This window comes from Rhinoderma darwinii, chromosome 5 (assembly GCF_050947455.1).
Source record: "Rhinoderma darwinii isolate aRhiDar2 chromosome 5, aRhiDar2.hap1, whole genome shotgun sequence".
Lineage (NCBI taxonomy): Eukaryota > Metazoa > Chordata > Amphibia > Anura > Rhinodermatidae > Rhinoderma > Rhinoderma darwinii.
In genome coordinates, this window is record NC_134691.1 from 277728066 (window position 1) to 277745593 (window position 17528).

At 40.1% G+C, this 17528-nt stretch overlaps 1 protein-coding gene across 2 annotated transcripts in view; it reads left to right on the plus strand.

Annotated features, from left to right (window-relative positions):
• NEK10 (NIMA related kinase 10) overlaps nucleotides 1-17528 on the plus strand; it is a 161647-nt gene that overhangs the window by 39206 nt on the left and 104913 nt on the right. Inside the window, exons 10-15 of one of the 2 annotated variants that reach the window (XM_075827183.1) lie at nucleotides 356-423; nucleotides 3576-3655; nucleotides 6368-6454; nucleotides 8366-8590; nucleotides 9580-9719; nucleotides 16224-16285. In XM_075827183.1, the coding sequence (XP_075683298.1) occupies nucleotides 356-423; nucleotides 3576-3655; nucleotides 6368-6454; nucleotides 8366-8590; nucleotides 9580-9719; nucleotides 16224-16285 (662 nt within the window). Of the gene's footprint in view, nucleotides 1-355; nucleotides 424-3575; nucleotides 3656-6367; nucleotides 6455-8365; nucleotides 8591-9579; nucleotides 9720-16223; nucleotides 16286-17528 lie in introns of those variants that run through there. The other variant, XM_075827182.1, reaches the window with a different exon arrangement.

A 17528-nucleotide genomic window follows, 5' to 3' on the forward strand; every position in this document is an offset into this window, starting at 1 on the left:
TATAAAGACTAATAATAATAAATGAAGAATAGAAGTTGCCTAAAGTGACTACATGGATTGGCTCTATAGTTGACATTACATAATGGTCCTCCGGCATAAACATCGTGCCACATTGGCCCAGAGAAACCAATAATCTTTCATTTTGTTTTTCTGAACATGTTTGATAATTAAATACATGATCTGATTGGTTTCTATTGGCAATATTGCCATTTTTTGGTCTGAGCTGATTTTCATGCATGATGCCTCTTGCCTACAATTTTAGAGAACAAAACTGAGGGCACAGTTTAAATTTGACACAGAATAATTTACTAATCCTAATATTGAAATGATAAGACATCGTCGTTTTTTTTTTCAGATATCTTTCAAAAACTCGCTGCTGCTAAAGATCAAAGAGAGTGGGTGATACAAAGTGAAGCGCACAAAGTAAGAGACAATTTTCTGCTCAAATGTAGTAATGATGATGAACATATATATGTGTGCGTGTGTGTATATATATATATATATATATATATATATATATGCATGTGTGTGTATATACATTTATATATATATATATATATATATATATATATATATATATATATATATATATATATATATACATACAGTGAAGGAAATAAGTATTTGATCCCTTGCTTATTTTGTAAGTTTGCCCACTGTCAAAGACATGAACAGTCTAGAATTTTTAGGCTAGGTTCATTTTACCAGTGAGAGATAGATTATATAAAAAAAAATAAAGAAAATCACATTGTCAAAATTATATATATTTATTTGCATTGTGCACAGAGAAATAAGTATTTGATCCCCTACCAACCATTAAGAGTTCAGCCTCCTCCAGACCAGTTACACGCTCCAAATCAACTGGGTGCCTGCATTAAAGACAGCTGTCTTAAATGGTCACCTGTATAAAAGACTCCTGTCCACAGACTCAATTAATCAGTCTGACTCTAATCTCTACAACATGGGCAGGACCAAAGAGCTTTCTAAGGCTGTCAGGGACAAGATCATAGACCTGCACAAGGCTGGAATGGGCTACAAAACCATAAGTAAGACGCTGGGTGAGAAGGAGACAACTGTTGGTGCAATAGTAAGAAAATGGAAGACATACAAAATGACTGTCAATCAACATCGATCTGGGGCTCCATGCAAAATCTCACCTCGTGGGGTATCCTTGATCCTGAGGAAGGTGAGAGCTCAGCCGAAAACTACACGGGGGGAACTTGTTAATGATCTCAAGGCAGCTGGGACCACAGTCACCAAGAAAACCATTGGTAACACATTACGCCGTAATGGATTAAAATCCTGCAGTGCCCGCCATGTCCCCCTGCTCAAGAAGGCACATGTACAGGCCCGTCTGAAGTTTGCAAATGAGCATCTGGATGATTCTGAGAGTGATTGGGAGAAGGTGCTATGGTCAGATTAGACTAAAATTGAGCTCTTTGGCATTAACTCAACTTGCCGTGTTTGGAGGAAGAGAAATGCTGCCTATGACCCAAAGAACACCGTCCCCACTGTCAAGCATGGAGGTGGAAACATTATGTTTTGGGGGTGTTTCTCTTCTAAGGGCACAGGACTACTTCACCGCATCAATGGGAGAATCGATTGAGCCATGTACCGTCAAATCCTGAGTGACAACCTCCTTCCCTCCACCAGGACATTAAAAATGGCTCGTGGCTGGGTCTTCCAGCACGACAATGACCCGAAACATACAGCCAATGCAACGAAGGAGTGGCTCAAAAAGAAGCACATTAAGGTCATGGAGTGGCCTAGCCAGTCTCCAGACCTTAATCCCATCGAAAACTTATGGCGGGAGCTGAAGATCCGAGTTGCCAAGCGACAGCCTCGAAATCTTAATGATTTACAGATGATCTGCAAAGAGGAGTGGGACAAAATTCCATCTAACATGTGTGCAAACCTCATCATCAACTACAAAAAACGTCTGACTGCTGTGCTTGCCAACAAGGGTTTTGCCACCAAGTATTAAGTCTTGTTTGGCAAAGGGATCAAATACTTATTTCTCTGTGGACAATGCAAATAAATATATATAATTTTGACAATGTGATTTTTTATTTTTTTATTTTATATAATCTATCTCTCACTGGTAAAATTAACCTAGCCTAAAAATTCTAGACTGTTCATGTCTTTGACAGTGGGCAAACTTACAAAATCAGCAAGGGATCAAATACTTATTTCCTTCACTGTATGTATATATATATATATATATATATATATATATATATATATATATATAATATTCTCGTGAATCTACAACTGTCTTAAATTTTATTTAAATTTAGACAGCTTAGAATCAGACTAAGTTCCTTAAAATGATCACAATGTCTCATGCTGGATGATACATTTAGAGCATCTAGACACTTCGGTCCAACTTTATACCATCTCTTGGTTGGCTTATTTTAGTCCACTTTTTTAAAAAAAAATTAAGCCGCACCCCTGTTTTCTGCTAAACCATGCCCACTTGTCGGAAAAGTTGTTAACACCTGTTCTTTTTGCCGCATTTCATTATACATTTGTCTAGAATTATTTGCACCAAAAAGAAGGTGCAACTTAGGCCAGAATTCTGGCGCAACACTAATAGTAAATCTGCCCCAATATTTCTACTCACTTAATGATGCAGAGATGTTGAAAATAATGTGAAATTAAAACACAATTTATATTAAAAAGTCACATAACATTTTACAGTGAAAAAGCTTTTTTTTTTTTTTAAGTATAATTGTTGTTTCATTTCCCCCCCCCCCCCATAAATCAATAGTACAAGTGGTGATAAGAAACTTTGTAATAAATATTATTACAGAAAAATGCCTCTTTCTCCAACTTCAGACTCCTTTCCTCCTCCCCCCTACCTACTGCACTGATCATTCACTCTCAATTCACTGGTAAAATTCATATTCAGTGAGGCCCATAGATGTCTATGGAGAGTGGAGGAGGAGGGAAGAGCTGCTGCAGAAAGAGACAGAAAGCGAGACAGACAGATGCTGCTGCAGCTTCTAGTAAGTCTTACTGTCTCACCCCAGAGCTGGATACTCAGCTACACTGCTCAGTACTGCTTTATAATGTCCTCAATTCTGCTGCTACTTCTGAGGGTGTGCTCCAGAGAGATAGGGGAGCAGGATCTTCTCTTTTTTCTGTGCGCTGTATATGGCAGACATCATAGTAGCTAGGCTTCTCCTCTTTGAAGCTGAGTTCAGGGAAAACTGACAGTTATAGAGACTGCAGAGGGGAAAACTGCTGATAAATGCAGGCTGCAAGTCATATAATAGTCAGGTATAGTGTTATGTCTCATGTTCACACATGACCGCTTTAGTCACCTGAAACTGAAATATCCCTTTAAAATGAGCTGAACACATGAGCTACTCACACTACTGTTAAAATTTTGTAGGTCAGCAGAGGAAAAGAGGGAAGTAGAGAGGGAGCCTAGATTTTATGTAGCTGTCCTTGTGCTCTTGGATCCCAGGATCCTTATATAGCTCCTGAAGGTAATCCCCATTAGTAGTCTCTGGCAGCTACTTAACCATGTTGTTTACAGGCACAATCATTCTATTTTTTTGTACTTTCAGACCCTTGTGAAACTCTTAACTGCAAGAGACAGTAACGTGTTACTGGGCGCTCTCCTTGCTCTTACAAGTTTGGCAGAAAAGTGAGTTACTAATAAAGGTGAAGTCTGAAACCTTAAGACCCCCTAATGAATATTTATGTTCTACCATTGTGCTTGCTATGCAGTATAGGTCCAGGTGGCTGCTCAGCAGCCATCATTTTCTGTAGTGGCATGCTTAATTTGGATACCAATGTGAATATCAAGTGGTGTTATAATGCTGGTTGTGTGTATTTAAATTTGCTACCAGCACTTCGGCTCCCTTGCATTTCTCATGGGGAAGCTGACCACTCTCTCCAGTTCTGAAGAGTGTATTGACAGGTAAGTAAAGTTTTTTTTGTTTATACAGTATGTTGTGTGTACAAGGAGAAGGTAGGGGGACCCACAAAAAAGTTGGTCGCACTGACATAGGATTTCTTTAAAATTGTAATGGATAATCATTGTATTTATAACAGACTTCAGACCCTTTTCAGTAAAACTGAAGGCTAACAAAGAGATAGCTTGCCGTCTGTTGCTAAGGAAGCATCTGACTTTGCTTTCAATTACTTTACTGTACCTGCTTCTTCAAGTAAGAAGGTGCCACAGGGGAGCAGGTGTGGCCTACTATTGTCAACGCCAAACTCAATTGTTGAGAGTTCCCGCTCTGATCCTGTGAATCTCGACCCATCCTTTAGAAAAACATGGTATCTGCACACCCAAGAACCTTTTCTCCACCACATTGATAGCGCGAGACATTGATGAAGACGTCATGTTAAAGAAAATTAGGGACCAATTGCCGCATGCAAATCATCCAACCAGGGAAACTGGTGGATGTAAAGGACGATGTGGACCTACTAAGGCAGAATCTAAAGACCCCCTTAGAGCAATTGCAGCATGCAGAAAAATATATATTACAGATAGAAGTCACCAACTCCGTACTGATGAGATTTTTCATACAAGGCGTTGGTGAAACTGGAGTTTATATGAGTGCTAGTAAGTAAATCAGTTAAGGCATAGCTCCACTTACATGGGAAATTCTCACGCAGACATTACAAATTTTATCTTAGCACATATGACTGTATTTGCTAGAATTTGAAATGGCCATGTGGCTAATCTTTTTGTGGCCAATATGTACTGTGACATAATATTTTTAAAATCAGGACTGGAATGTTAAAGTCTTCCTCAAATGACAATTACACAATACATATTTATATACATTATGCTGTTAGTTCTCAATTTAAGAATGGCATATGCCCAAATGAACTCAAATGTGAAAATTATATCCATTATGTTTCCAGATAGAACGTTTAGGTCTAGTGTACTCTCTATTTGGTTATTTAACATGGAGATATAAAAGGCATGGATACCTACACAATATGCTCTTCTCTTTCTCTTTCTTCCCCTTACATGCATTACCTTTATTCTAGGTGGTTGTAACTACATCAGTTATTAACAATAAAGGATGCATATTTGGTATTAGTATGCACAGGAATAAATTGTATTGCTTCAACTACAATAGAAACAATTGGAGTCAGGGCATACATACCATAGAGGCAGCCCCATGGGTCTCCTGCAGATAGGGGGACCCATACTAGATTGGCTTAGTCCCCATTTTAATTGGTGGTGAGAACTTTCACAGAGATAGGGTCACTTCAGGGGGAAGTGGAAAATCTACTCAATTGTAGCACCAGGATTCCCTGTTACTAGTATTTAGTAGTATGGTAGTGTCAATCAGCTCTTGAAAGGGGCCTCATTTTTATCTTTGCTAAGCGGCCCCACTTATCTGTGTACACTACTGTTTGGAGTAAAGAGAAAACATTTTCTACAGAGATATCACATGGAGATATCTGGCACCTGATGCTACAAAGTTCAGTTTTCATAGTACGAAATATTACATTGAATTCATGGAATGTAATGACTTTACATTGTACAAACAACCAACAAATACAATCACTATGCGATTGCCATTTTTATTTTGACTGGAGCCGTCCTTTCAGTGTGTAGACGAAATTAATCTTCAACCATCAATACGCTATATAAATAGAGAATGACTGATTTCCGTTATACAATTTTTCAAAATTTTGATCTGCCAGATTTTTTCTGCTGGTAGAATCTGATAATCTGAGGATTGGAATTGGTGTTTTTTCTGATGATACTTATAATTTATTGTAGTATCAGCCAAATGTACATCCGATGTCCATCTGTTGGCTAGTGAAAATCTTGCGCCTATAACCAGCATTAGGTAGTGGAAAGATCAGGAGATGTACATAATCATGTATGCCCCATGTTAAACCATGAAAAGAATGTGGTCTTAAGTGCAACTCTATATAAGGCCTTATTCACACAAACGTGTCTCTCATCAGTGTGATGTCCATTTTAACAGCATGCAATTCATTGGGGCTATTCATACATCCGTTTTTTTCCACAGAACGTGTCTGGTGTGAGAAACTCACAACATGCTCTATTCTGGTCTGTTTTTGTGGACCAGACTCGTCTCTTTAAACAAAAAACGGACAGCATACATGCAACATACTTATGCTGTCTGTTTTTCATCAGTTACTAAAGAAATTTTAAAAAAATAATTGAAAACAAAAAACTGCTGGCAGAGGAGAAAGACAGGTGACACAAGGAAACCACATGGACGTAACACGGATATTCATATGGATAAAAAACGGTCTGTTTTTTTTGTGGACGCAAATTGGACACGCTCGTGTAAATAAGGCCTTTAACAAATGTTCTTACATGTGTTGATCTTTTTGTACGTTTTTTTTTTTACAGCACAGAATGCAGAACTGCTATTTGTGAACTTAGCATCGTAGAAAGTCTGATGATGATATTGCAAGAATATGATCTGCTCTCCAAAAGGTAAGTCTGATAAGTATAATCATGGTGCTTACTATCAGAAACTGTTACATATTTGTTTAGCTAGTTGTTAGGGTGCTCAGAACCCCTTGTATCGGGAAGAACGGAAAACTGCTGGAAACAGGTGCTCCTGCTCTGAAGTACTCTAAGCATTCACGTCTTCAATGGTCACCTTTTCATTTGATTGTGTGCCTTGTAATGCTACAAATACAAAGGAATTTTTGTGGTCATTTGCAAATTCATTTAGTGTGTACGACACATAGACCCAGTATTCTGGGGACACCATTTCTACACAGTAGGAGTGGATCTTGCGAGACGTAACTTGTGAACTCTTGCAGTCCGCTATATTATAATCTATAGATTAACATTAGCAATATATACTAAAGGGCTTAGTGAATATTATCAGGGCCAAAACACACCTGATTTGTACTCCAAAAAAGACAACTTCAAAAAAGAATTTGTTAAGCAGTGACAGACTCTTTAAGACGTAGCTCTAGCATAACTAAGCAGCATACAGTTTTGTATGGTTCTAAAAGGCAGCATTGCATTTTAATGCTTATTATGGTGTTCATTTGCCACGATGCCATTCATACGTGTAACTATAGCCAAAGCAGCAATAGCAGCTGCTAAAGAACGCAGAAGTCGATGGGTCCCACTTAGGTACAAGGACATTGTTCCTTTTTGAAGGGATTAACAAGTTGGTGGCTTTATACTATCTAGCACTACTATGTGAGTTCATATATGGCGCTATTATTCATATATTTATGCTGCTGTTTCAGTTTCTTGTCACTAGGTGGTGAGGGCCCATCTATGGTGAGAGCCCAGACATTGACTTAAATGGTAGGCACCTATAGGTGGCAATAGAGAGACCATTCTTTCTTACTTCAGAAGGAGAGCTATTTTGCATACTTTTTTCCCCAGGTAGCATTGCCCTTAAGACTCCCTAGCAGCTTGATCTCTGCAAGGAGAATTAGTACCTTCCTAGAGCTGCATTAAAAGGCATCTCACTCACGCCAACCAGAACCTTACTCTTCATTGATGAGGAACAACAACTCTGAAACAGTGCTGTCTACAGATCCAGATACTCTAGTTTGGCCATGAACCTGAGTAATGTTTCAAGGCTCTATAAAGGATTGAACATTGATCCACAGTACATAGTAGTCATCTATAGGGAGGTGGCACTAGAGACAGTTTTCTTCCTTATAGAGGATCACTATTTTGCATACTTTTTTCCAGGGAGCATTGCCCTTAAGACTCCCTACCAGCTGGATCTACGCAAGGAGAATCCGTTTCTTTCAAGTTGTGGAATTATGTCATTCTTTTCAAAATTGGAGTTTTGCACCTGGCCTCTTTTCAGAAATGTTCTAAAGCACACTTTGCAAGCAAAAACAAGTTGAGTGTTATGCATTGTTTTAGAAAAACAAAGGGAACTCAAATCTCGGCCGGATCTCCATGACGGCACACGGCAAACAACATAGAAGGGAAGAAGGTAAGATCCAGCGAAGTTAGTGGATAAAAGGAAAATAATGTTCCCACTTTATTGTGATGTACATCTGCCATGAATAAGAACACAGATCGTGTTCGAAACGCGTAGGCTTCCGAATTATGCCATTCTGAGACCACCTTATTACTGCGTTCTGCCTCCCTTTTTTACGATTTGATTGTCTATGTCAATAAAATAAGGAACATTGATTTTTTTTTATCCACTAACTTCGCTGGATCTTCCCTTCTTCCCTTCTATGCATTGTTTTACCCTATGCCATAATATTAAATTTAATTTATCTTTCCTGAACTAGCAACAAAATGTGTCAAGAAATGCAAAAGCTATGTATACAGTTTATTATTTTTATTTCTGAGACTATGGAAAAAGTAATTGAAATCATGACATGATGAATATGTTTGTTTAATCTGCAGGCTTTCAGCCGAGCTCCTACGTCTTCTCTGTTCAGAGTCTGACGTAAAGGAACAAGTGAAGATTTACGATGGTGTTCCCACTTTGCTTAGTTTGCTTCACTCTGACCATCTAAAGCTGCTATGGAGCGTTGTCTGGATATTGGTTCAGATCTGTGAAGACTCGGAAATCAGTGTTGAAATTCGGATATGGGGAGGAATCAAACAGCTGCTCCATATTTTGAAAGGGTATAAATATTTTGTTTCTGAAAGCAGACATTGTCGTAAAATGTAGCCAGGTGAAAGTACTAAAGACACACTGGGGTCTTGCCATATATTTGTATTGCTCCTGAAACTCCCACAATGGCTCTTTTCTAATGACTATAATCAATAAATGGACACTAAGTTTTCAAACAACTTTTGCTAATCGAATAGTATATGTGATATAGATCAACTTTGTTATATACTTACTGTTAAAACTTATAGTACACACACGTACACACATATGACAGCTTGTTCTTAAAAATCACCTGAAGAGTTAGGTACGCTTTAAGTAAACAGTATAAAGAACAATATTTATATGAGCACGTATGACATTGGGAACTATATGAGAACCCAAAATCGGCAGATTTGGACTGAACACCTTTGTTATTTTTTTTTAATTTTGTTTTTAAATTTTGAAGAATCTGGTCATAATACAGGTGTCAACATACACAATCCAGTATTCATCCCCCGAAGAATACATAGGTGAATACAAGAATATGATATTTAAATTAAGATTTAGGGCAGAATATCAAATTTCTGAAAAGCAAAGAAGTGATGGAACCTAGCACCACACATTCTCCAAGCATTCAACACAGTCATACCAAACAACCGTGAGAAATCCCGAGCCAGCAAACCGTCTAAGGCAGGGGGAGAATATGAACTTCTCCAACTGCTTCAGTGTAAAAATAAGATGTTGCGGTTTCTAAAACTACAAATCAAAATTATCCTCCCTTCTCCATTTCACAAATTTGTTTAATAATTTAACCTCTGATTGCAGTTACTGTGATGTTATTGGGTTTACTTGAACTGGTTACAGAGTATATTACTAGACATGAAGTCTCAGTAAAGCATAATAGTTTGAAAGCAGAATTTTTTTAAAATGTGAAAATGTCAGTTATTCATCCCACAATGTCAGTGATGGCTTTTCTCTAACATTACATCATCTGTAATATATCACTTTTACATTATTCCAGGGAACAGTATCTTGTTTCTGATCGTTCCTCCATCGGGAGCTTGTCAAGTGCAAATGCTGCAGGCCGTATTCAACATCTTTATTTATCTGAAGACTTGAGCCCAAGAGAAATACAAGAAAATACTCTTTCACTCCAAGCAGGTAACATAATTTTTCATGTATATTTTGAATGTCCAATGAATAATAGACAGCTTTGTTTTGAGCTTGTAAAATAACTTACATAAACTAGAAATATAAGTGGAAATAGTGTTAGTAAGGCCTCATGCACACGACCGTATTTTTGTCCACCCGTAAATACTGGCGTAAATACAGGTCCTCGGTCACACGTATTCGACCCGTATTGCACCAGTATTTACGGACCCGTGTCCGTAAATACGTGTCCGGTGTCACCCGTATTCCACCCGTATTTACGGGCACGTTTTCGCTGCAAAATTACACTGCAGTAATCGGCAGCCCTTCTCTCTATCAGTGCAGGATAGAGAGAAGGGACAGCCCTTTTCGTAATAAAAGTAAAAGAAATTCATACTTACCCGGCCGTTGTCTTGGTGACTCGTCCCTCTCTTGACATCCAGTCCGACCTCCCTGGATGACACAGCAGTCCATGTGACTGCTGCAGCCTGTGATTGGCCTGTGATTGGCTGCAGCGTTCACATGGGCTGTAACGTCATCCCAGGAGGCCGGACTGGAGGAAGAAGCAGGGAGTTCTTGGTAAGTATAAACGTCTTTTTTTTTTTTACAGCTTTATCTATATTGTGATCGGTAGCCACTGTCCCTGGTGCTGAAAGAGTTACTGCCGATCGTTTAACTCTTTCAGCACCCTGGACAGTGACTATTTACTGACGTCGCCTAGCAACGCTCCCGTAATTACGGGTGCACACACACGTAGTCACCCGTAATTACGGGAGCCCCATAGACTTCTATGGGCCTGCCCGTGCCGTTATTACGGCCTGAAATAGGACATGTTCTATATTTTTCAACGCCACGGGCACCTTCCCGTAAGCATACGGGGAGGTACCCGTGGCCAATAGAAGTCTATTACGGGCGTTTTTACGTTCGTGTGCATGGGGCCTTAGGGACAGTCTAAATTTATAAGACACTATGTATTCCCCATTGAAGGTGTCATTTACCTACTCTCGAGCAGGGGGGATTTTAACTAATAAATATTACTGGGAAAAACAATGTTTCCCAAACACTAGGCTTCTTCTGACACTGCCTATCCCTACTGAATTATATTTAAAGGGGTTTTTCAGGAATAGAAATGTATTTATTGTTGAGTTTATACAAGTGCCCTGTGAAAGTATTCACCCCCTTGGTATTTTCCCTGTTTTGTTGCATATCAACCTGGAATTAAAATGGATTTTAAATTACATTTTATGCAATGGACCTGACAAAATTGTTTATTAACTCTCTCTTTGCTATAAAATCCCTAAATAAGGCCAGGTCAAACCAATTAACTTCAGAAGTCATATAATTAGTTGAGTAAGGTCCCCTGTGTGCAATAAGTGTCACATGACCTGTCACATGATGTCAGTATAAAAACACATGTTCTTTAAAAGCCCCTGTGTCTCCAACACCAAAAAGCAAGCAAGATGAAGACCAAGGAGCTCTTCAAACAGGTCAGATACAAAATTATAGATAAGGTTTGGGTTACAATAAAATGATCCCAAACTTTGAACATCCCACAAATCACCATTAAATCCATTATAACAAAAACAAAAGTCAAGAGAATATAGCACAACTACAAACCTGAGAAGAGAAGGCTGTCGCTAAAACTCACAGACTGGACAAGAAGGGCATTAATCAGAGATTCAACAAAGACACCAACGATAACATTGAAGGAACTCCAAGATCCACAGCGGAGATAGAAATATCTGTCCATAGGACCACTATATGCCATACTCTCCACAAACTGGGGCTTTATGAAACAGTGTCCTGAAAAAAAGCCATTGCTTAAGCGGTTAAAGAGGCTCAGTCACCAGATTTTGCAACCCCTATCTCCTATTGCAGCAGATAGGCGCTGCAATGTAGATAAGAGTAACGTTTGTTTTTTTTTAAACGAGCATTTTTGGCCAAGTTATGACCATTTTTATATTTATGCAAATGAGGCTTTCTAAAGTACAACTGGGCGTGTTTAAAGTTATGTACAAGTGGGCGTGTATTGTGTATGTACATCTGGGCGTTTTTACTTCTTTTACTAGCTGGGCGTTGTGAATAGAAGTTTATGATGCTGACGAATCAGCATCATCCACTTCTCTTCACAACGCCCAGCTTCTGGCAGTGCACAGACACACAGCGTGTTCTCGAGAGATCACGCTGTGACGTCACTCACTTCCTGCCCCAGGTCCTGCATCGTGTCGGACGAGCGAGGACACATCGGCACCAGAGGCTACATTTTTGGTTTTCTAAAATAAGAAATTGCAGGTTTATGCAAATGGAGCTCTCCAGCAGATGAACTTTAGAGAATATGCAAACATGACATCCACCCCCCACCCATTCCCTCCCTCACCCTTGGAGTAAAATCAGGGGAAAAATAAAAAAGCAAATATATTTTCAACGAATTAACTAAAATCTAATAATGCAGAACAGTGTTGTATTTTTTAAAACATGGCTCAATGCACAGGCCTGGTAGCGAGGGACATGAGGGACAGAAATATCGGGAATCTTTGCGGTGCCCGTCTTTTCTGCAGACGCGGCACTTTTTCTGGGGGTTGCTTCTGGTTGGTGTTGGGGGAATCTGACTGATGAAGTGTCTTTCAGTCAGTCGCGTGACATCCTCAGACTGGGGGCATTCTCGGGTGTCCTGAACATCAAATATGAGGCCTTCAATAATTTTCTCCTGGAAATCCAGGTATGTGTCTCTGCCTCTGTTTTTTTTGAAGAGCACAAATGAGTTGTGGATGGCCACCTGTAACAAATAAATGGCCACTTTTTTGTACCAGGTTTTTGTTTTTCGCTTTACTAAATAGGGCTGTAAAACCTGGTCGCTTAAATCCACCCCCCCATGTACTTGTTATATTCGGACACGCTCACTGGTTTGTGCTTGTCCGATGTTGCCCCTCTTTCCCTCACTGCCACTGTTCCTGCGGTATGAATTGTGCTTAGCACATACACGTCTTTGCGATCCCTGAACTTGACCGCCAGCAATTCCTCGGATGCATAAGCACAGGAGTCCCCCTTTACATGCGCTTCCCCACTAATTGCTGTGGAAAACCAATTCGGTTTTTGCGCATGGTACCACATGCCCCAGTCCTTGCAGCATGCAAATGCCTAAACAGGGGCACACTGGAATAAAAATTGTCGCAGTACAGGTGGTACCCCTTGTGAAGCAGAGGCTGCATTATCTCCCACACGATCTTACTGCTGGTGGAAAGATCAGGGGGGCATCCAGGAACATTTATTGTGCGGTCCCGCCCTTCATAAATCCTGAAGGCGGTGGTATATCCTGACCCGCTTTCACACAATTTGTAAAGCTTAACGCCATATCTTGCCCTTTTGGAAGGTAGATATTGGCGAAAGCTAAGTCTGCCATGAAAGTTGAGGAGGGATTCGTCCACGCTTACATTCTGCTCAGGGGTGTAGAGTTGCAGAAATAAATTATTCAGGGAATTTATCAGCGGTCTAATTTTGAACAACCGATCCCGGTTTGCATCGGTACTTGGGGGGGCCTGTGCGTTGTCGTTGAAGTGGAGGAACCTCATTATTGTCTCATAACGAGACCTGGGCATTACTTCAGAATATACTGGGGTGGCTTGTGCGGGTCTTGTTGACCAGTAAGACCTAATGGAGGGCTTTTTGACAATACCCATATTTAGGGTGAGCCCCAAAAATGTTTTAATTCCTGCAAATTGGTGGGCGTCCAATCTCTGGCATGGGTGGATGAAGGTTTCTGCCTTATATATTGAGTGGCATATAAATTTGTTTCGTGGACAATCTGATTTAGGATGTCGTCCGTTATAAATAAATGGAAGTAATCCATTTGGACAAAATTTGTATTGTCCACGGTTATGCCAGGAGTGGCAGTAAATCCGTGGATTCTAGGCCCAAAAGATGGGGCAGGTGCCCATACAAGAGCCTGGACTGGAGGGACCAGGCTGTCCCGTGCTACAGCGCTACTTGGCCCTGCGCTTTCATGTTCTGCAGTTTCAACTGCATCAGGGACAACGTCCCCTGAAGATGAACCTGAAGTGACGCTATCATCGTCACTGCCCAAAACAAGTTCCATCTCTGACGCCATCTCTGATGTGGTCTCCGACTCAGACCACAGCATGGCGTATGCCTCCTCGGCGCTAAACAACTTCCTCGCCATAACGTAACTAACACTAACTAAACAAATTTTTTTTTTTTTTTATAAAACACACAAACTAACTGGTATATATATCTACACTACCGCTAACAAAAAAATAAACCGCTATTGCTATATATATTATATATATGTGGATATATATATAATTATATACTCCCTACCTGCCTATTCTAATAGAATAAAAGAAAGAAAGGTAGATAGATAGAAAAAAAAATAGATGGATAGATAGATTGTATAGATAGATAGAAATCTATCTATACAGAGAATGTTTTATAGTGTAACTGTATTTTTTTTCACTGTATTCTTCTGGCAGAAATTCTCTCGAGTCTCTTCTTCTCCTCAAACTTTGAGGAGAAGAATTTGAGGAGAAGAAAAGAGGCAGGAGATTTGCTGCCAGAAAAGTCAAAATAAAACAAATGTGATCACTGTTTTATACGTACAAATGCATGTGATCGCTGTGATTGGTTGTCACAGCGATCACATGTTCAGGGGCCCCTGACATTCTGACCAGTGCCCATGGCTGTTAGCAACAGACAGGGCATAGAGCTGTGTGCACGCGATCGCGCGTGCACAGTCTCTGAAGTGCCGCCGTAATTAGTCTATACGGAGGACTTCAGAGACCCTGACCGCTGGCCGTATAAATACAGCCAGCGGTCGGGAACCTGTTAAAGAAAAACATAAGAAAAACATTTGGAGTTTGCCAAACAGCATGTGGTAGACTTCCCAAACACATGGAAGGAGGCTTTCTGGTGAGACTAAAATGGAACTTTTTGGCCATCATGGGAAACGATATGTGAAGGAAAGTGGGGCAGGATCATGTTATAAGAAAGCTTTTCATCGACAGGTACTTGAAAACTGGTCAGAATTGAAGGAAAGATGGATGGCAGTAAATACAGGGCAATTCTTGAGAAAAACCTGTTTTGGTCTGCTAGAGATTAGAGAATGGGACTGCTAAAGCTACACTGGAGTGGTTTGAGGGGAAACATTAAATGTCTTGGAATAGCTTAGTCAAAGCCCAAACCAATCCAATAGAGAATCTTTGGCATGTCTTGAAGACGGCTGTACACCAATGCAACTCATCTAACTAAAGGGGGTTTAACACTGGCAGATTATCGTGTGGACGAGCGTTCATATAACACTCGTTGCCGATAATTGCTTTGTGTAAACGGGAATGATCAGCAGATGATAGAGCAAACGCTCGATCATCTGGTCGTATCGTTTTAAAAAAGTAAAATATTATCGCTGTCGGCAGCACATCTCCCTATGTAAACAGGAAGACGCGCTGCCAACATAATAATAATGGATGGGGACGAATGATGAACCGGCCACTTATCGGCCGCTCTAAAAGGGCCTTTGAAGTTGAAGCAGTTTTGACTGAAAGAATAGGAAAAAATCCCAGTGTGTAAATATGCTAAGCTAATAGAGACATACCCAAAGAGACTTGCATCTGCAATTGCAGCAAAAGTATTGACTTTCAGGGGGTTAATACACTCCCACTTGGTCAAAAAGTAAAAGACGCCCAGTTGTCCATTGAGAAACTCATTAGCATAAAGCTAATATAGGTCATAACTCCGTCAAAAATGATCGTTTTTCTAAATAAAAAGCACTACTGTAATCTGCATTACAGCGCCGATCACATCATGTACAATATAGGCCACTTATAGCTATTAGTCACTGCAGTCACATGACCACTGGACATGACTGCCGTCACTTAAGACACGACACATGACACAACGTCAATTAAGACTCATGGCACACGGCACAGGATTTTACCAGCATGAGACTGATTCATGATTTTAAATTGGTATTTATTGGTAAGTTCTTATAACTCCTAATAACAAAAATATTTAATAATGAAATTTTTCTTACCCTGAAGGCATAAATGTTTGTTCAAATTTGTTAAAGACACAATCTGAGTACTTTGAATATTAAAGAATGAAATATAAACGTTCCCATTTGAACAATGCGGTAAAATGAGCCGTGTTATAAATATATGGTTACTTTATTTTTAGAAAGAATACATAAAATGAACCTTAATAAGTGTTTATCCAACATCTCTGACTTTAGTTCCTCTTCGATCCAAACTTCAAGAAGGCAGAATATGTAACTAGTTCTAAAGGAAACTGTTAACACTAGAAACTGGATTTCCAGTGTTTGACGTGTGCTTTTCAGAGGTGTAACTTGAGACTTCTGAGCCCCAACGCAAAATCTGTAACCGGGCCCCTCACCCATATGGGGCAAAGGGACATTGACTCAAGGGGTGACTGTAATCTCTGCAACTCTTATAGTTACAAACTAATGTTGAATGTAAATGATCTGTACTGTCTCTTTTCTCATTCTAGCTTGCTGTGCAGCTCTTACTGAACTTGTGCTCAATGACACAAATGCTCATCAAGTAGTTCAGGTACAGTCATATTTCATTGTACATCTATGGGAAGGCTACACTTGAGACAAATATATTTTAAAAGTAGCTTTGTAAGTTACGTATCGGTCCTCTTCATAAGCACAGTATATTCATCAATGAGAAGACTTTTTTCCCAGCTGCAAATTTCTCTTCTCAGTAGGCAACTTACATGAAAGTCAATGCCTTACTCACTTAGACACTCATTGATATTCCATTGTATAGAAAAGACCTGTTTCAGACTTTTTCGGACATGTTAACACAAAGCAGGGTGATTTAGCACACTAAGGCTATTTACATATCTGTGTCATGGGTTTCTGTTGTTCTGCTCCGTCAGAGGAGCAGAGCAAGGGAAAACCGTAAGCGACCGTTCTGTTTCACCACGGATACAACCGGCTTTAATGGGTTCCGTCGGCTTTCCGTTAGGGTGTTCGTGGGTTTACCGGAAACAATAGCGCTGCATGCTGCGCTATTGTTTCTGGTCATCTCTGCTGGATCTGCGACGGAAGCCCGATAACGGAGCTTCCAACACAGATGTCAACAGAGCCTAAAGTGCTGTGAATAGAACCTAACTAGAATACTACTCTGTGCTCTTGAAGTCCAAAAGGCCAATCTGTCTGTCAATCTGAGTATCTGGTTTAGCCAGTGGCAGATTAAGTAGATCATATGCCCTGGCTGTTACCCAAACTTGGGCCCTTCTTCTCCACCGCCACCCTGCCGCGCCTTAACTATTGCTAACACTACCTTTTTGCACAAGCATTAACAAATGGGTGTTACGATTCCCCTTTCACAGGGCTGTGTCCCTACATACTGACAGTATCACACTGTGTAGGGACACATCCTCCTGACAAGGGGATTGGTAACACCAATTTTTCTATCAGTCCTGGACTGCACAAAGACTTTAGGTGGAATACAAGGATTTCCTATAGTAAACATGTCAGGAGAGGGGACATATTCTCTATAAATCTAGTGACTCACAGGTGATGACGACTCAGATGCTAGTAGTTTTTTTTCTCTTTTCTTCTCCATCCGGTCCAGAGCTCATGACGACTTCTCCCGGCCATGACCCATTTCTGCAGCCCTAAATATAATATCACCATGCACTGCGCCCCTGAATATAATTGTGTCACACACGATAAAGTAAAGCATCACATACACCGCAGTGCCCCCAGTAGATAGCGCCAACCCCCCATGTAGATAGTGCAACACACACCTGTAGATAGCGCGACACCCACCCACACACACC